Below are 20,000 nucleotides of genomic sequence, written 5' to 3' on the forward strand. Positions count from 1 at the left end.
GTGCTTTTTTGAAAATGGAGACAATAATTTATGCTCATTAAGAATCTGCAGTGACGCTTGCAGCGAAGACGCGCTTACACGACTAATGAACATCAGTCATCACACACTCGATGGCTGACAAAGGCCGGCTCCATTTCCTCTATCGCACTGTGACGTCTACACTTTAAGGTAATCATAGAAAAAGTATCATAACCTCAAACTGATGAGTCAATATCTGAGTTCACATCCTCTGTATTTGAACTGTGTTGCTCATCCTCAGAGTGGTTAAACCCACTGGAAGGTTTTACAGCAGTGAACAGAAAGGGGGCGCTGTTCTTCCGTGGAAATGAATCGAAAGCTTTTAAGGAAATAAAATGCACATGTACGCATGTATCAGGAGCCGTACCTGTCCATTACAGTCCTCAGGGCTCGCTCTATGTTCATGCGGTGGCCAACTCGTGTCACACCCAAATCCAGATAGTCGTCCTTGGTCAGGGAGGGCAGGTGGGTGCCATCGATCTCGTTGTCCAGGAAACGCTCTCTGTGCTCCCCCAGGTTCAGGTACCCCAGCCAGTCCGCCACGTCGTACTTGGTCCAGTAGGGCAGCGGCTTGGCGGCGAAAGGCTTCGTCGGGGATGGGGGCGGCAGGTGGGGGTAACTCAGGCAGGTAGGTGGAGGGTGGGGGTGCAGGGGCGGAGAAGACGTCCCGGACAGGAAATGAGTCGGAGATAGAGAGCGAGACACAACTAAGGTGGAGCTTGGAGGAGGAGGCGCACCGGAGGGGGCGAAGAGGGGCGGAGAGGGCGAGAAGTAGGGATCTCCGAGAGGGTTCCCGGGCGACGGAGGGGTGATGGAACCGCGGAGGTCATAGATGGCGCTGTATAGAGGCGTGGTGGGGAGGAGAGGGAGGGACGACGGGCGTGGCGGGCCCAGCTTGGGCCTCTCTGACGGGGAGATGAGGGGGCTGGGCGCTCGCCTTCGCTGGAGGATGTGTGACTCCGCTTTACGGGACTCCCGACTGGGGATGAACTGGAACTCCAGGGCTTTGGTCCGGTAGACAGGTCTGTGTTTGGGGGAGGTGGGGTAAGGGGAGTAGGAGGTCGGGGACAGCGGGGAATGTGATCGTGGGGGCTGAGAGGATGCCGGAGGCTGAGGAGATGGAGCTCGACCCCAGTTGGGGTACTGTGAGGCCGGGGTGGGTGACGGGGACAACGATGGCTGCGACAAGGAGATGGGAGATGGAGACTGGGATCGAGCTGAGGGGGGGCTCAGCGCCGAGGCCGAGTCTTCTGAAAACCTGCAGAAAAAAATAAAAATCATGAGAAGAAAAGCAGGACAGAAACAAGAAAACATGAAAAACATGCACACGCACACAAAGGGAAGCATTGTCAAGCTATGTTTATGTTGGAGTTTGTGAGGCATCACAAAGTTTCCTCTCTTGTACATTCAAGCAAGTCAAAGTTTTATATTCTTCCAGACAGAAAAACAAAAAGAGTGCGGAAGAGGCTCTATTACCTGTTTCTGCTTCTGAGAGAAACACATGGAAAAAGCCAGAGAAATACATGAGAGGCATAGACACAGCAACACAGGACATCAACAGAGAAGAAGGCTTCAGCATCAACAGCGGGAGGTGAAAAACTCACGTGACGTGTTCACTTAGAATGACAACAAACTGCAGTTTAAGCTGCGACACCGACGACACAACGCGGCGCCGTTTCCTGTAAAGCGTACCTGTGTCTGCCCAGCGGTCTCTGGCTGCTCCAGCTGTCCTTGGTTCTTTGGTGCAGCTTGCTGCTCAGCTCGTTGATGATGCTGGGCTTCATGCTGGACGCAGGAGGGTAAATCTTCTTCCCTTCCAAAAGAGCTGCGGACTGGCCGCCGGCGTCGGCGCTCATCTGGCCGTCGCCCCACAGAGGTTTCATCTCGGGAGTGCGCGGCCGATCGAAGTACGGCGAAATGGGTCGCCCCAAGTTCTGCATGTCCCTCACGCCGTACCCGTCCTGGCCGCTCTCGTCCTCCGCCACCCCCTCCTCGAGCTCGTCCTCCTCCTGGTCGTCCCGTCGTCTGTGGGAGTGGAAGGAGGCGGGAGCGGTGCTGGTCTGTCGGTGCAGCTCTCCGGTTCGGCCTACATCTCTGTACCGGTTCGTTTTCGGGTACGTGGACGCCGCCGCTGTGGCATTCTGCATCTCAAACGTCTGTCCGTCCAAGTAGCTCATGTAAGAGTCCAGAAAATCTCCTCCCCTCTCTGCCTCCCCCGCCCCGCCTCCCATCCGTCCGCCGGCTCTCTCCCCTCGGTCCAGTCTGTCCCCCCGGACGCCGCTGAGAGCCAGGATGCTGTCCAGGTGGTGGTCGCTACTGCTGCGGCTGTCCAGCTCCTCGATCCCAGAGTCCACCACCGTCTCCTGGGACTCTCCTTTCTTTGTGGCGGGGGGGGGACGATGGTGCTCCCCCATCCTGCGGCCGCCCGTGACGGCGGCGGAGGATGTGGCGTGCGTTCGCTCCTGGTAGAGCTGAGCGGAGGTGCTTGTTGTGGTGGCAGCAGCGGTGGTTGTAGCGGCACAGCTAGCGGTCGAGGCGTGTGAGGCGGAGCCTCTGTGCGGGATGGAGGTGGAGGAGGGCGCAAGGGGACCACGGTAAGCCGGGGGAGGCGCGACTGCGTGTGGGGGGGGTGTGGGCGAAGAGCGCCCGGGAGCGTGAGTGCTGTTGTAAAGGTGGTGGTGGTGGTGGGACATGGAGAACGGCCGGTGGTAGGAGCCGGGAGGAGGCGGGGGAGACACCGACGGGGGAGGTGGAGGGCCCGATGAGGGCTGTAGGGTGGAGGGTGAGGAAGAGGGCAGGGGGTTGGGGGACGTTTGGGACGGGGAGTGGACAGACTGAGTCAGGTTCGCCACCTCACTGTCGTAAGATGTGAGGCTGGAGGCAGTGGAGTCGCCCGCCTGAGGCGACGGCAGGGGGGTGTGAGCCGGGAACCCGCTTACGAACTGTTCTTTTTGGGGGGGTGGAGGGGGCGGCGGGGGAGGAGGAGGAGGCGGCGGAGGGGGCGGGACCTGCTGTTGGCGGGAGGTCAGGCTGTTGGCGAGCATCGCGCGCTGAGAGTACGCCGATATCGCTCGGTCGAAGCTGTTGGCGAACTCCAACGGAGGAGGGAGAGGGTCGGCATAGACAAACTCGTCATCTGCATCCACCGAGGGGGCGGGGGGAGGGAGGACCATCAGGCCACTCCCACTGCTCCCCGTAGGGTTCGCTGTCTGCTGAGTACCAGTAGGTGGAGGAGAGGGAGGTGTGAGGGACAGGATGTAGGCGTCGGCTTGGCTCTCCATTCTGAGAAAAGAGGGTCTCTGAGGCTGCTGAGACTGAGCCGCCTGATGAGCGGCGCTCTCAGCCGCCGCCTGCTCCGCCCTCCTCATGTAGCCCTCCCTCTCTTTGTCCCGCTCCCTCTCTCTAGACAGCTCCCTCTCCCGCTCCCTCGACCTCTCCCGCTCTCTCTCTTTGTAAGTCGGCTGATACGGAGACTGAGACTGATAGTGATGCGTGTGGACTGTTTTGTCCTCGGAGAAGCGAACTCTTAGCCCCTCGCGACCTCCTCCTCCCTCCCGCTCCCTCTCCCCTCCACCGCCTTCCTCGCCCCACACACTCCCGGCTCCTCTGAGTATTCTGGGAGAGGGCGGTCGGCCCACGGTGGCCGTGGTGGCGGCCAGAGACGAGGAGGTGACCAGGTAGGAGCTCGAGGACCCGGCGGCGGACGACACCGGCTGAGAGGTGACGGTGGACGAAGGGAACGCCACGCTGGACATCTGGCGGGTGAAGTGGTGCTCCGTTCCCCTCCTTATCCGGCTGTCGTCCCTCAGAGCGCGCTCTCTGGCGGCCAGGGCGAGGCCGAGCGGCGACGTGGGGTCGAGAGCCTTCCCCGTCAGAGGGTGAATGAAGGTGGTGGAGGGCCCCGGCTGCCTGCCTGCTGCTGTGTACAGATCAGTAGGCACCGACTTGGGCTGGTAGTCCAGGGCAGGTGAGGAGTACTCTGGTAGGCCGAAGGCTGGAGGCATACTGCGGGTGTGATGGATGAAGGTGTCCCCGGAGAACATGCCCTCGTCGATGGACTTGGACGGTCGCAGCCGCGTCGATGAGCTCTCGGCCTGTGAGCTGAGCTGCTGCTGCGACACCTGAGTCCTTGACACTCCTCCGATTCCATCGCTCACTCCCCCGAGGCTCACGTCCTCCTCGGCAGACATGAACAAAGAGGCACTCTTTCTCCGGGCTTCGTGGAATCGCTCCCTGTCTCGGCGAGCTGCGCCAACAATGGCGGCCCCGAACTGGCTGGTGAAGTCCAGGTTTTCCTGGGCTCGGATCGAAGGCAAGGACGGAGGCGGTGGTGCTGGGATGGAGGGCGGGGCGGGAGGTTGTGGAGCAGGAGTGGAGGGAGGAGGGCCGTGAGGTGATTTCATGTCATCTGCCTCCCCTGAAGCAGGAACGTCAGCCTCCACGCTGCTTCCCTGGCTGCTCCGCCCGCTGCTGCTGGTTGAAGGCGCCTTGACAATGATGGTGGGGATGGGGATGGAGCTTTTCTCCACTACACCTTTGCCTCCCAGCGTGCCCTGGCCCAAGCGCAGGTCCTCTACCTTGGACTGCTTCACCAGAGGGCCCTTACCCCTCCGGGCCCCTCCTTTAGGACCACCAGCTCCAGCGCCGGCTGCACTGCGATCCGCACTGCGGTCTGAACTGCGGTCCGCACTGCGATCTGCACTGCGGTCTGAACTGCGATCCGCACTGCGATCTGCACTGCGGTCTGAACTGCGGTCTGAACTGCGGTCTGCCCGCTGGGGTTGGCTTTGGGCAGTCTGTTGTTGCTGGGGCATTACCGTGGCGATGCTGGATGGGGGGACGGCTGTGCTGTAGCCTCTCCTGAGACCTGCCGCCTTGGCCCCTCCACCAGCCCCCATGCCAGCTCCACCGGGCTCCCCGGTGTAGGTAACCTTCCGCGATGCAGTCCTAGTCTGAGTAGCGTGTGCGTACGAGGTGCCGTGGTCCGCCGCTCCGCCACCGGGGCCGGCGCCGGGACCGCCGGCCCTCTCCCTGCCTCCGTGGGTGAAGTGCACCGCCTGGGAGTAGGGCTGGTAGTGCGCGGACGTGGACGTGGACTGGGACACGGAGACAGAGGGCTGCTGGGACGACTTGGCTCTCCAACCGAGGGGCGGAGCGGAGGAGAACGGCGGATCCGGTGGAGCCGTGGTGGGAGGAGGCGGGATGTCGTCTGGGCCGGGCACCGACAGGCTGCGGGCGAACTTCACGGACGGAGGATGCAGGTACTGCCTCTCCTCCTCCGGCACGCCTACAGTACAGCAAGAGAAAGAAAGCAAAGAGGGATGAAATTTACAGGTCGGGACAACGACAGGAAAGAAAAAAAGGAAAGCGGAGGGTAATCTATGAGAGTGTCTGTCGAGATCTGCCTGCCCAGGTACCTGCCGGCAAGTCTGTCCTCAGTTCTTACATTTGTTAGTCAGTTAGTGCTACATATCCCACAAACAAGGAGCAACTGGACAGCGTTACACAGCAGCATTTGTGTTGTTCTTTCACCAGATCATTTTTCCTGGGGGGCGGGGGAGTTAGCTAAGCCTTCATGAGCAACAAAGCAGAAAATAACCAATCAGAATAAAACAAGGAGATTAGTGGCACTACTGTAACGTGACAGATAGTAGTAGGGTGAGTATAAGACGACATCTTTTTTTCACAGTATATCAGGTGAGCGTACAGTCAGCTACAGGTAAAAGTGCACACGGGCTTCGGGCCACAGACGAGACATTGTTGGCCACAGACAAACAGGTGAGCACGGCTTGGACCTCCACCAGATCCAGAGGACAGACAGACAGGCGGACGGAGGGGGCAGACGGAAAAATAACAGACAGCCTCACCGATGGATTTCTGCCGCAGCATACCGTGCGGTGGGCCGTGACCTGAGGAGAACTGTCCCCGGTCGTAGCCTAGGCCCAACCCGGTCGACATCATCCCCATCCCCGACTGATCCCCGTAGTTCGGCTGAAAGGGTGGAGAAAACGAAGGAGAGTAAAACAAATCGTTTGCGAGGGGCCAAGAAGAAATGACGCAACAGGAGAGACTGAACTCTCGTGGTGTTAATCGGCTGCATCGATTCAGCGTCAACGTCAATACGAATTCATGCAGGTTTGAACAAGTCAAGATCAAAAGATTGAAAAACGTTTTCTTGTTTCGTTCACAACAGGAACTGATTTGTTCACCGGTGCAGCAGCAGCACACCTGCCGACACTCACGGTTTTTCTCGGTGGGGGTTTTCTCTCGTATTTACTTTACATTTGTATCACATATTCTCACACACACACACACACACACACACACACACACACACACACACACACACACACACACACACACACACACACACACACACACACACGTAAATCTACTGCTTCACGAGAAAGCGCACCTCATTGCCATAGAAGCTCCTCCCCCTGTCCCTCTTCGGTCCCTGTCCCCGCGTCCCCGGCGCCTCGTTGGTGCTGATTGTCTGCTGGGCTGCTGCAAGAATTTCATCTAGTTTATCTGAGAGCAAAAAAAGTGGAAGAGAGAGAGAGAGAGAGAGAGAGAGAGAGAGAGAAGGACAACCGACAATGAAACAGAAAAATGGACAGCAACAAAATGAAGGAAACGACGTGTGGACAGAGACAGACTTTGATGAAGGCGGATGAGAGAGATTCACTGACAAACATGAGCTTCCTTACTCAAAGCCATCTGATAAACTGTCCTCTTCTTCTCTGTGACTTGGGAGGATTCGAATTCTAGAAGAAGAAGAAAACGCGTCGTGAGGACCGAGTGGGTTTGTCGGACGGACGTGATAAACACGAGGCCTTTAGAGCCGGGGGAATGCACCGCAGCGTACCTGATTTTTTTTTCCAAGGGGTAGCAGCTGGAAGGAAGACAAAAGGAGACTTAAGTTTTGGCAAGAAAGTGCGATAGCGTTGTTACAGTGAATACTAATCATATTCCCCCCGAGCCCCACGAACTGAGTCACCTCGTCAAAGGCCGTTTTTTCTTTCTCCCAAGTAAAACAACGTACATCACACCCGCACGCAGAGTTACAGTAAATACGCTGCACGCACACGCACACGCACACGCACACGCACACACATATACAAATGTGGAATTAGTCTGAAGCGGACTCCCACCTCGCTCCACTGTTACACGGTAACGATCCCGTCAGCGGTGACGTGAGGACAAAAGGAGACAAAAGAAAAAGGCCGAGTTAGTGGTTTTAGTCAGTGGACAGAAAAAAAAAAAAGTGTGTGTGGGTGGGGTGTGGGGGGCACGTCCATAAAGGAGTAGAGAGGATTTAAAGGTGACCCTGTTTACATCCACTGGTGTGAGTGACAAAGTGTCGGGGATCGGCTTTATCTGCCGTAGTCATACTCCAGCTGTTATATTTCATAATGTGTGATTCATTGAGCTTAATGAAATAGGAATTAAAATTCTGAATGCACGATAGTTAAAAGCACCATGAGTTTTTTTTATTTTTTTTGAATCAGTGTTTATTTCATCTTATATCGACACCGCACAAAATCCTGTCAGACATGAGACACGTTTTTTTTTTACGGCAACGCGCGTCCGTTTAAATGATCGCCGTCGGCAAAAAGAAAACACAACAGTTTGTGGACTTAAGTGCACCGCAGGATCATTTCCATCTTAATGTCCTTGTTATCTTGCAGCATGACTTCTAGGTGAACTGGGACACTGCAGCAATCAGAGAGGTGAGACAGTTTAACAGGCGTCACGGCTAAACGAATTCCAGCGCATTAGAATAAGTATATGGCACACGCACACGCGCACGCGCACACACACACACACACACACACACACACACACACACACACACACACACACACACACACACACACACACACACACACACGATGCTCCTCTCACCTTGATTCAGGAGGAGCAACGAGGATCTAAGATAAATGGCGTCTGACGGCAAATTAAAACTCTAGATATTTGAGAACTTATATTTCTTGATAAATGCACTTTACATTGAGTGACACTTTAATTCATAAGTTTAAGTTTTAAATACTGCGTGCAGTTTCCCGATGGGACGCTAAGGTTGATAAGATATTTGGGAGAGTCTGATAACAATACATTTTAGCTGATAGTTTGGTATTTTCTTTGCAGCAATTTCCTGTTACACGGATAAATGTACGAGCTAATATATATATCAAATTCAGCTGTAGTACTCGACACTTCTTCTCTCTCCAGCTCAAATGATGACGTTCCTCTTCCTCCTTCGGTGACGACGGTATTTGTGATAAATGGAGTCTTTTTGAAGAATTGGAGGCAAGTTTGAATGAATTGGACCCGTTAGCCGGTCCTGAGCAGCCGGGAGGCCAAAACCAGAAGCATATACATGTTCTGGTTTCAGATTTTTACATATCATAGAAGATCGGCATGATGCTGTCCGAGAGCACTTTTAGTGTGTTTTGCCGTCTTTCTCTCTAAAAGTCATGGCTGTTGCAAAAATAATTTATGTCAACATTAATGTAATTGATCGATGTGTGGATATCGGTATCACATAATACACCCAGTATCATGTACCAGTAACATACAGTACTGCTGGATGAGGTATTTGATATATATAGTGAGCACTGGGGCAGCAGGAAAGTGGGTTTGGGGGGGGGGGGGGGGTTCAAGAAAAAACAGTACCTGAGTGTCAGACTGGGTGCTCATGCTTTGTGCTGGTCAGGTGAGGTCACACCACAGAAAGAAGGCAGGTGAGGGGGGGGGGGGTAGCAAAGGGCTGATCTCTACGCTCTGAAATCAACTTCAGTCCCATCCTGACTTACGGCAGCAGAAACACGACTCTTTGTAATTGCCGTTGTTTACAGGATTGGGCGAGCGTCCATCGCCGAGAGAGAGAGGAACCAGATCTGAGACCAGCTGACCAAAATAAATAAATAAATAAAAAGGCCCTGCTGATCAGCTGATCAGCTCATCAGCTGTTCACTGGCCATGCTCGGAACCAGGCGGCCAGTTTAGAAGACCGATCGCCAACAAAACACCGGCCAACGTTTGTGATCCGGCGCTGACCGCTCGCCGCGCGCTCTCCTCCCACTATTTTTTGCCTTAAAATAGAGACGGCATAGCCACACATGATGCTGTTACCATAGCAACAGACCTGGAACAAAGTTGTTTTTTTGTTGTTTTTTTTCTTCCTCAAAAATTACTCATCTCGATAGTTTCATCCTCGGTTTTGATTCTCGATCAATCGAAGACACGTTGAACAGAACAAAACGAGGGACGCGTTTTGTTTTTGTTGTTTTGTTGTTTTGCAACTTGCTCACCGAACACATTTAAAGAACAGCAGACAGCTTCGCTGTGATTGTTTGTGGCACCCGGAAACTCTTCTCAGGTGACGCCCCATTCCCCCGCAGTGTTACCGTGGCAACAAATACTTGCTGAGTGTCAACGCGTGTGTGTGTGTGTGTGTGTGTGTGTGTGTGTGTGTGTGTGTGTGTGTGTGTGTGTGTGTGTGTGTGTGTGTGTGTGTGTGTGTGTGTGTGTGTGTGTTATACTGCTCTGTGGGCGCCGGTGGTGGTGGTGGGGGGGTTAAAGCCGTGGGCAGGGCCATGGGGGTGAGGGGGGTGGAGCAGTAGTAAGGGGTGGGGTGCAGGGGGGTCAGAGGTAAAGAGCAGCGGACAGTGAGAGGAGGGGGATCACAGGGTGGATGGCGACACGTTGGTTTCTGGGGGGGTTACCTGTAGTGGGGGTGCTGGAAGTGACAGTGTGGAACCTCTGAAAGAACAGTGAAACGCATTGAGACCGTCATCCACAGGACGGCAGCCAGTCGTCTCTTCCTCTCGCTGCTGTCGCCGAATAACTGCTCGCTACTTCCTCGGCTGTCTAAATTTAGCCCAAATAAACCCTTCACACACTTTCAAGCATCTTTTAACCCCCCCCCCCCCCCCGCGCCCAACACACTTTCTATCATTTCTCATCACCTCAGTCTGTAGAGTCATTCTTTGCAATCTTTCATGTCTACCCCCCCCCCCGGCTCCCCCCTCCTCCAAATAAAGTAGTTTAATATGAGTTTCCTCACCCATCTCCTCCAGCTCCGAGGTCATGGATTTGGACCGCAGGGCGATGGCCGGAGCGCTCAGCCTCTTACTCTGCTGGGGAACTGGATCACAGAGAAGAAGAAGAGAAGCTCAGTCCAAGATGTTTCAGGAAGAAGGTTCAGGCACCGGCGAACAACCGGCAGCATACTTACTCTTCTTCCTCGATCCCTCCTCCATGTCCGGGTTGCGGGTCACCATGACGACCTTGACCATGAGGCTGTTGCCGCCCTGCCGGATCATGTTGACGACCTGCCGGTGACCGACCTTCACTACGTTCTGACCGTTGACCTGAAGCACAGATTTAGTTTCACAACAACGTTTTACTGACAGTTTTACAGTCTTAACTTTCATTTTCGTCCTCAGGATTCGTTTACTGTTTGTCAATAAAGCAGTAAAAGACAGAAGGAGGTGATTAATTGTAGTTTTGGAAATATTAGCCAAAGTATTTATAAAACTAAATAAGAAATAACGGCAGGACTACAACCTCAGGAATCTTGAAAATCAGACTGCAGGTGCCTCAGATATGTCGATTTGCTCTGCATCGACCGGTTTGTACATCTACAAGGTATTTGAATTATTTATTTTTTTATTCATATTTTATACATCTTTTATGTCTCTGATTAGATCGCTGCTGTTCACTGTTATGATTGTTTTCCTGTGACTTATGTGTTTACATTGTTTTGCAAGTCCCTACTTTTTTCAATATCAGAGAAATAAACAGTTTACTGTTTCAGTCCTGTTTGTTTGACAGTTATTAGAGAATCTAAAAGAAAAACCTGAAAGAAATTTGGTAAAATTTGTTCAACACTGGGGCCCAAAGATTTAGACACAGAATGTTTAAACATATTACGTTTAAAACATAATATAATGAGGTGTCACATCAGACCTCGATGAGGAAGTCTCCCATCCTGAGACCAGCTCTCCAGGCCACGCCCCCCTCGTCCACCGACTCCAGGTACTGCAGGGCGGGGAAGGCCGGTGTGGGAGTGAACTCTTCGATGGGGGTCTGAGCTGGAGACGAACAGGAACATGTGACAAAGTGTTAGCGTCGTATGTGAAGCAGCGGGTCCGACGGTGCGTCAGCAGGTGTGTTTCGTTCTCTTACCTTTGGCCCCTCGAAGAACGAAGCCGAAACCCTCGCTGTCTTTTTTCTGCAGAAGCACCGTCTTCTCCTTGATGATGTAGTCGCTAACAGAGAGAGAGTTAGAAATAACAGGAAGACATTCACCCTTTCAACTGTGTATCAGACACACCGGGACATCTATGTTTATAGATTGTAACTTACATATATATATACATGTGTATACTCACTATTTGAGTTTAGCTTTGAATTATATTTCAACATTATATATTTAGCTTTATTTGTGAATTTTATTCAAATGATAATACATCATAGCCTCTTGTTCATTTTTATGTTTTCCTCATGTTTGATTGCAGATTTTGGGATTGTGCCTTTTGAATTTTTTTATTATTTTTATATTTCTTAAATCTTTAGAAATAAAACTTTCAAAAACGTAGTGACCTGGACTGATATTTTAGATGTAGACTGGTTAAACTTATTATAAACGTCCATAGAAAGCCTGATGTAACTGGCATTTTACACACCCTGAATGCTTCAGAGGGGCCAAATGTAAAAGCTGAATACAGATTTTCAAAAACACATTTCAAAACTACTGCTATCAGTCAAAATGTCTCATCAGGTAAAAAAACAAAAACAAAACACGAACCACCATCAAATTGTAAAATAAGCCACATTCGCTGGTGACTTTTTTCTGCGCCTCACTTTCCCCGTACGTTGTTGACAGCGAGCCGGTTTCTACCAGAACCTCCGCCGGAGATGCTATATACAGTACTGATGGCGCTGCTTGTTGCCGCAGCAACAGCCAGAAGTGGACGCAGGGAAACTCGGGGAAGGTCCACAGCAGAGCCGAGCGATGTAATGGTAAACTATTAGTCACTGACAGCAGAGAACAGGCGCTGCACGCTCGCAGGTGGGAGCTCATACAACGTCCTGCTCTCTGCTGTCGCACAGACGGGAAAATATGCATCATTTTATACCATTTTATCCTCCTCCTGAACATAATTTCAGGTGAAATATTGTACTTTTACTTCTAATTACGTGTCCTCTTTTCATCTTGACGTTCTTTAGATTAATAAAACACAAAGCATTGATGGTTCCCGACTGTTTGGACATAAAAAAAAACTGTCTGGGAGGGTTTTCTGTTTGGTTAAAGACGTCTGAACTGTTTATCAAAGAAATATTTCCCCTCTAAAACCTCTCAACGGTTTTATTCAAGCAACTGTTCAAAGCCCAGAGAAGTAACATCATCCAACCATTCACAGAGAAAAATCAGTAAAAATGTGTGTAATTACGTGGCGCTATTTACTACTTTTACTTGAAATACTGAAAGTACATTTTAATACAAGTATTTTTTTCCTCGTCAGTCGATCCATCATCTTTAACAGCTTCATCCTGAACGCCACGAGAGGCTGGAGACTGACCCAGCTGACTTTGGGGCGAAGGCGGGGTACAACTTGGACAGTCCATCACAGGGCCGACACGGAAAGACAGAACCACCGTCCACACCTACAGCCAGTTAATAATCAGCAATTAATCTAACACGCATGTCTTTGGACTGTCTGAGGAAACCGGAGCACCGCGAGAAAACCACACATGCAAAACGAGTAAACATGCAAACTCCACAGAGAAAAGGTCCACAGGTTCAAATCCAGACGGTACGAACCACTGCACCACCACAACGATGTGGAGCCATTTACATCGTCATTCTGATGTTTTTACTGAAGCAGAACATCTGATTAAGACGTAACATGTACAATGCAAATAGCTGCCAAAATGCAAGTATAACAGGCAAAGTACACATCGTCCATTATGTCATTGAGAAGATGTTTTCTTTCTTTTTTTTAATACATATTTGTGTCAAAATAATCCTCCAAGTCTCGGAGGTCAGACGTGGGAGACTCGTGTTCGGTCGCAGCTCCACCTCGGAGGTATCAGGCCTTCTGGTCTGGTCATGAATGGAGCATCCAGTTGGTCCGTGAGTCAGAGGAGGTACACACACCGTGTCATCTGTAACATACTGTAACCACATGCTGGTGATCCCATGGTGCACCAAAACAGTCCCAGCCCACTCCATCTGTTCATCCCGCTCTCTTTCTCTCTCTCTCTCTCTCTCTCTCCTCGCGGCCTTTTTCCATGTTTCCATCCTGATGGCGACTCCATGCCGGATTGGCTCCCTGGTCTTGTTCTCCAAACTTCTAATCATTCACTAACTTTTTTTTTTCTTCTCTAATCCCATTTCCCCCTCGTGATATTTCTCATTCAGTCTATTGAGTGTGTGTGATGCTCTCCACGGGCTGTGAGAGTCTCTCTGTCTCTGCCAAGGCTTCGTCTCTTTGTTATTCTTGTCCTCTTACATCCATCTCTGCTGCACCAGTCCAGATCCTCAAACGCTCTGAAGGGCCGAGTGAATAATTAACACACAGGACGCCGCATGTAATAACTTTTACACACAAAAAAAAATGAAGGCGAGAGTGAGATGTGGCAAAGCCTGCGTTCATGCACCTTTTTTTTTCTAAAATATAAACTGGCAGAATAGTTGAATCAAATACTGGTGAAATCTAATTCTCCCTGCAGGCTGCACAATCACAAATCACTGCAACCCATTCATTGAAGCTTGTGTGCAGGAAAATTAACCACCAACAACAAACGTCTTTGTGCACTCGACAAAGTTCAGCTCGATTAACAAGGAAGACAAAACAGATGGAAGCTTCCTCGTTTTAACTTTTAGTTGAGGAACTACATGAACAAAATGCTGCAGAAATGACCCAAGAAAACGATTCCATCCATCACAGAATAATAAACTGTAAAGTAATGGTTACTGGTGGCCGGTCCGGCCGTTCATCCATCAGCAACACGATGGAAGGTGAAAGCAAAGCAGCAGAAAAAATGCAGCGTTCGATTGATCAACGCCGAAGAGACTTTTGCACGGAAACTTTCAGAGACAACAGAGTGACACTAACCAAGAAAAGTCTTTCTCACTGCAACTACTCCGAGGTGTTTGGGAGGATTTGAGGTTTCATCCCATCCGACCAGCGGCTAACTCGAACTCTGCTGTCTTCAGCGATTGTCGTCAACTTTAAGTGGCGTTACAGTAGGCGACGTTTAAGTTTAGCTTCCTGTACCGATTACATCACGAAGGGAACGAGGCCTGTCCCATTTCAACAGATCAAATGCAGCCTAGTTTATCCTCACAAACCAGCGCGTCCTTGGAAGTCCTCAGTGTCCCTCACATAAACCACGAGCTGATCAGTTCAGCATCTTTAACATCCAGGAGTGTCACACGGTGCAGGAGTGAATATACTAGACCAGGAAATGTGCTGCAGGGTGTAAATCATGAGAGAAACACAGGACTTAGTGGGCTCCCTTAAACGCGTAAAGCTGCCCTGCATATCATTTCACCTATCCTGATTTTTAGCAACACTTTTTCAGGTTGTTTGTAAATTGTTTTGTCTCCAGGTTGTTCTCCTGAACACAACATTTGTTCCCGTCTCTGCCATCTAATTCAGACGGGAAGAACAGGTCCACAGAGGGCGGCTGACCCTCACTCATCAGGACGCGATTGAGCCGGACAATGCAGCAGAGTGCACGGTGCCGGTGTCACAGGCACAGGTAGAAGAAGCAAAGAGGCAGTGGACAGGTTTGGCCAAGTGGGCTTCCATAGAGGTGTCAGAAAGGGAAGCTGGAACTTGTCATGCATGCTGCATCATTGAAACTCATTCAGCATGCGTTGTTTCCTTTCTGTTGGCAGTCTCTCTCTCTCACACACACACACACACACACACACACACACACACACACACACACACACACACACACACACACACACACACACACACACACACACACACACACACACAGGTAAAATATACAGAAACACGGTACACATCACAGGAACACATGCGACCAGCCGGCCAACAGAGGGGAGAAATCTGCTTCCCACCTTTAGTGTTTTAGTCGGACAACAGCAATCTACACACACACACACACACACACACACACACACACACACACACACACACACACACACACACACACACACACACAAAGTCATGCATGCACACAAACAAACGCGCAATCAATCTGCACATCAATGCAAAAAAAAAAAAAAAAAAGCAGCGAGTGTCACTCGTGCCGGCGCAGCGCTGCTGGAGGACGTTTGTTCACGAGAGCGATTCAAAGCGGAGAGAAAGAAAGAGAAACGAGACACACACACACACACACACACACACACACACACACACACACACACACACACACACACACACACACACATGTTCATACAGCGAAACAGAGAACGACTGCACTGCTCATACGCGGGCTGTGCAGCAGCAGCAGCAGCAGCAGCAGCTCGTCCGTCTTCACACACTGAATCAAACACATCCGTCATTCTTTGGAACATCTGTCAATCCGCCTCATCGATCCTGCTCCGGACATCCATGATGCTGCACATGCATGCAACCTCCCCACTCCCCCTCCTCCTCCCCCCCCCCCCCACACACACACCATCTCCCCCAGCAACTGGAGGAAGAGAGGGAAAGAGAGGGAAAGAAGAGGAGGGTAGTGGGGGGGGGGGTATAAAAAGCCATGGCAGCTACCTGTAAATGAACCAGACGCTCCGATTCACGGGGCCGAGCGACGGCCAGGAAGAAGAGAGGGAGAGGGAGAGGGAGACATCCTCCTCGCCGCATGCCCCCATCGCCATTTCCTCCCCTCCCTCTCCTCCTCCTCCTTCTCCTGCTCCTTCTCGGCTTCCAGCGAGACAGCAGCGAGCGCGAGCCGCGAGAGAGGAGGAGGAGGAGGAGAGGAGGAAGAGGAGGAGAGAAAGATGGAAGAGGGGAAAGGAAGAGGGCCGAGCTCTCCCAGCCCCTTCATACTTAAGACAGAGAGGAGTGGGAGGGAGGGAGGGAGGGAGGGAGAGAGATGGTTTGCTGTGACTGCGACACAGAGAGAGAGAGAGAGAGAGAGAGAGAGAGGAGGGGGGAGGAAGAGGAGGGAGGAAGGGGAGGGAGGGGGGAGGAAGGGGAATAAGGTGGCTTTACAAAGAAAGAGAGAGAGAGAAATGAGGTAATTTAGAAAAAGAGAAAGAGAGAAAGAGGTGATTGGGTTTGTTCACAGGGGGCTTCACACACACACACACACACACACACACACACACACACACACACACACACACACACACACACACACACACACACACACACACACACACACTCTGCTGTCTCCCCCCCCCCCCCCCGCTGTGCCTATAGTTTATATGTATAGTATTTCACTCCGCCTATTTATCACTGTCGTGATTTTTCCATTCATAAAACCGGATGTTGCTGCGATAAGTCTCCGTTATAATTCATTCACAGATGACGGAGGCCTCGCGGAAGACTGGAAAAAAGGAATCGGCGTCACATGACATAACGTTTAAAAAAGATAAGAGAAATGATCATGATGTAATGTCCTCGCTGTTATTGACCCCGCGTGTCTTTAAAAATCACACTTAACTCACCTCCCTGGTTTTTTTTCTTATTCACACACATGCACGCAAACACACTCCTTTCCTCACATTTTGCTGTAAACAAAGCATGAATGGAGGGAGGGCGGGGGGGAGGGGGGGCATCGATGCAGACAGGAAGAGGAGGGGGGGGCAGAGAAACAGCTGGAGGATGAGTGGCGGAAAGAGGAAGAAGAAGAGAGGAGGGGATACGGATTCACTCACATCATCTCTTAGTCAGAGCCTCCTTCCACGTATGTCCAAGTTGTCCTCCGTCGACTCTCCCTCCCTCCTCCTCCTCCTCCCTCCCTCCCTCTACGTCTTTTCTCCTCCTCCTCTCCTCCTCCTGCACTCGAGGACGATCGCGCCTTCTTGTCCTCTCTCCTCTCACATCTCTGCCTTTTTTCTGCCCCGCGTGTCAGGCTATACCGCTGCGATGCGTACAGTGTGTGTGTGTGTGTGTGTGTGTGTGTGTGTGTGTGTGTGTGTGTGTGTGTGTGTGTGTGTGTGTGTGTGTGTGTGTGTGTGTGTGTGTGATGAGGGAGAGAGAGAGAGAGAGGAGGAGGTGACAGAGAAGCTCCACATGATCGTATGTTTATGTTTGTATGTTTATGTTTGTATGTTTATGTTTGTATGTTTATGATCGTATGTTTATGATCGTATGTTTATGATCGTATGTTTATGATCGTATGTTTATGTTTGTATGTTTATGATCGTATGTTTATGATCGTATGTTTATGTTTGTATGTTTATGTTAATATGTTTATGATCGTATGTTTATGATCGTATGTTTATGATCGTATGTTTATGTTTGTATGTTTATGTTAATATGTTTATGATCGTATGTTTATGATCGTATGTTTATGATCGTATGTTTATGATCGTATGTTTATGTTTGTATGTTTATGTTAATATGTTTATGATCGTATGTTTATGATCGTATGTTTATGATCGTATGTTTATGTTTGTATGTTTATGTTAATATGTTTATGATCGTATGTTTATGATCGTATGTTTATGATCGTATGTTTATGTTTGTATGTTTATGTTTGTTCTCCCGTCATACGTGCGCATCTCCGGACCAAAATCCGAGCGCGCGCTCTTCTCGCAAAAAAGTGAATAATCTCCGAGTCGCACATGTTCCGTGTTTCACATGTAGGAGTCACTGCACGTGCTCCTCTAAAAGACAACAAACGGCCGCAGCAGAGTTTTAACAGGAGACTCTGCAGCTCCCAAAACCTGCGCGTGCCCGCTCGTCCTCATTTGACCCGCAAAAAAAATGGTGTCCAGCAGCAATGAACGGACCCGCGGAGAGCAGAGACTTCACGAACCGGTCGGTTTGTAAGGTTTCATCTCTTATTGAGAGCAACTGAGTGGTTTACAGGGAGAGTTCAAAGCTGCAGAAATACAGCAAAGGTAAAAATAAATCAATAAAAGGATTCAATAACAGATCGATGAGTGACAGACAAGATGTTCAGGAGAGAATTAGCCAATAAATTGGGAAAACTGAATAATCACCCATCTGCCTTGTTCATTTCCAAAACTCTCCAGAAAGCCTCATATTTCAGTCAACAGGGGAACAAAATGAAGTGAGACGGTGAAACTTCTGGAAAAAAATATATATATTTTGTTCCTCTTACAAATAAAATAGTATTAAAAGGAATTAAATAAACCGTTGCTTGAGTTATACATCTTAATGATGTAAACCAAAACATCCAAACTGGTATTTGGTACATCGCCATCTTGGATTTTTTTTGGAGCCAGAGGTGACCATATTTGGAGCTGAGAAGGACTCTATGCCCCGCCCACCTATACTTGACTGTACCACAGGCACATCAATCAAACCAGGTTTTTCTTTTGAGCTAGCCCTTAGTGGCCCTCAGTGGTATTGCACTATAAGACAACTGTATTGGCTTTACTTTTTACAATTTGGAGATTATGTTTATTTCTATTTAAAGTCTATAGATTTACACTTCAAAAAGTATCATCTAATAACTAACTCCCTCTAGTTTTTAGTAGCTGTTTACAAAATAAAAGTCGGCTTTCCTTCGCAACCACAATTAATCAAGAGACAGAAATAAAGTGTCTCCTGTGAGCTGCAGAGCAGCAAAACGTCGCCGACATCTGTCGTTTTTGATTGTTAGTGATCAAAAATCCAGTTATGAAATCTGTTTGTGAGTTTATGTGGAACAACTTCAGTTCCATCAGTCTGTGCTTCACGCGATCGAACGCTCAGCAAAGAGAAGGAACATCAGTGGTCCGAGCGTCACATGGAGGATTGTTGCTGAGGTTTGATTGATTAGAAATGTATTTAAACAATCACTTAAAGATCTTTGCTCCTCAGTGATCTAAATACCGTTTCAGCAGCTGCACCAAGGAGGAAGAAACGCTCGGGAACTTGAACCATTTCTAATTAAAAGATCAATAATGAGAAATTATGGCTGATGGCAATTTTCACTAAAAATAAATATCAGTATCATATCAGCCTTAAATATTCGATGGAGGATGTTAAAATGGAGAGGTGGGGGGAGGTGGGGGTGTCCTTCTTCCTGCTTTTTTTCCCCTGACCTCCTCAGGCCTCCTGTTGCACACACCAAACACAAAAGCACGTCTCTTTCCAGCCCACTTGTAAAAAACACAAGACGCCTTTCTTCCTTCATCCCTCCCCCTCCAGCCCTCCTCCCCCCTCTCCGAGTGCCCTTCACTGTCTGACCTCCAGATGGAGACACCGCAGGGAGGAGAGGGCGATGGGAAGAAATGTTGTTTTTTTAAAAGTACGGGGCGGTGATGAATAGAGAAAGCGAGGGAGGGATGCGGAGATGTGGCCAAGTACAGAGGGATGAAAAGGAGGAAGAGGTGAGATATTGCATGTAGTGATGAAGGCTGTGAAAGTCTCTGAGTCAGCTGGTCCAACAAACACGCTGCAACACGCCTTTAATTATCCATGATGTGTGTGCTGGCGCGTGTTGCACAAACATATGTGAGTTTGCATGGAAATGTCACCGTTGATGAAAAGCATGTTAATAATAAATGATAGTGTGTGTGTGTGTGTGTGTGTGTGTGTGTGTGTGTGTGTGTGTGTGTGTGTGTGTGTGTGTGTGTGTGTGTGTGTGTGTGTGTGTGTGTGAGAGAGAGAGAGAGAGAGAGAGAGAGAGAGAGAGAGAGACAGAAGCAGTGAGGGGAAAAACAGAAAGGAAAATAAATGCAGTGAAAGTTGAGGAATCGTGAAGAATGATGATGAGTGAGAGAAATGATGAAGGACAGAAGCAGAAGGCATGGTTTCACATAAATAATACATGTGATTGAAAACGGCTTTATTTCTATGTAA

General features: G+C 49.9%; 1 protein-coding gene across 5 annotated transcripts in view; it reads right to left on the reverse strand.

Annotated features, from left to right (window-relative positions):
• The window catches only part of shank1 (SH3 and multiple ankyrin repeat domains 1), a 66,804-nt gene that overhangs the window by 1,211 nt on the left and 45,593 nt on the right, over nucleotides 1-20,000 (reverse strand). For 2 of the 5 annotated variants that reach the window (XM_069717544.1, XM_069717545.1), the window contains exons 16-25: nucleotides 11,215-11,297; nucleotides 10,996-11,120; nucleotides 10,262-10,397; nucleotides 10,091-10,171; nucleotides 6,887-6,913; nucleotides 6,729-6,785; nucleotides 6,434-6,549; nucleotides 5,886-6,009; nucleotides 1,711-5,305; nucleotides 386-1,276 (exon numbers count right to left, since the gene is read on the reverse strand). In XM_069717544.1, coding sequence (XP_069573645.1) covers nucleotides 386-1,276; nucleotides 1,711-5,305; nucleotides 5,886-6,009; nucleotides 6,434-6,549; nucleotides 6,729-6,785; nucleotides 6,887-6,913; nucleotides 10,091-10,171; nucleotides 10,262-10,397; nucleotides 10,996-11,120; nucleotides 11,215-11,297 — 5,235 coding nt within the window. The remainder of the gene's footprint in view (nucleotides 1-385; nucleotides 1,277-1,710; nucleotides 5,306-5,885; nucleotides 6,010-6,433; nucleotides 6,550-6,728; nucleotides 6,786-6,886; nucleotides 6,914-10,090; nucleotides 10,172-10,261; nucleotides 10,398-10,995; nucleotides 11,121-11,214; nucleotides 11,298-20,000) is intronic. The other 3 variants (XM_069717549.1, XM_069717548.1, XM_069717547.1) reach the window with 3 other exon arrangements.

This window comes from Brachyistius frenatus, unplaced genomic scaffold (genome assembly GCF_029030835.1).
Source record: "Brachyistius frenatus isolate BFR_SWC_R1_liver_20210118 unplaced genomic scaffold, ASM2903083v1 Contig_176, whole genome shotgun sequence".
NCBI classification, from domain to species: Eukaryota; Metazoa; Chordata; class Actinopteri; family Embiotocidae; genus Brachyistius; species Brachyistius frenatus.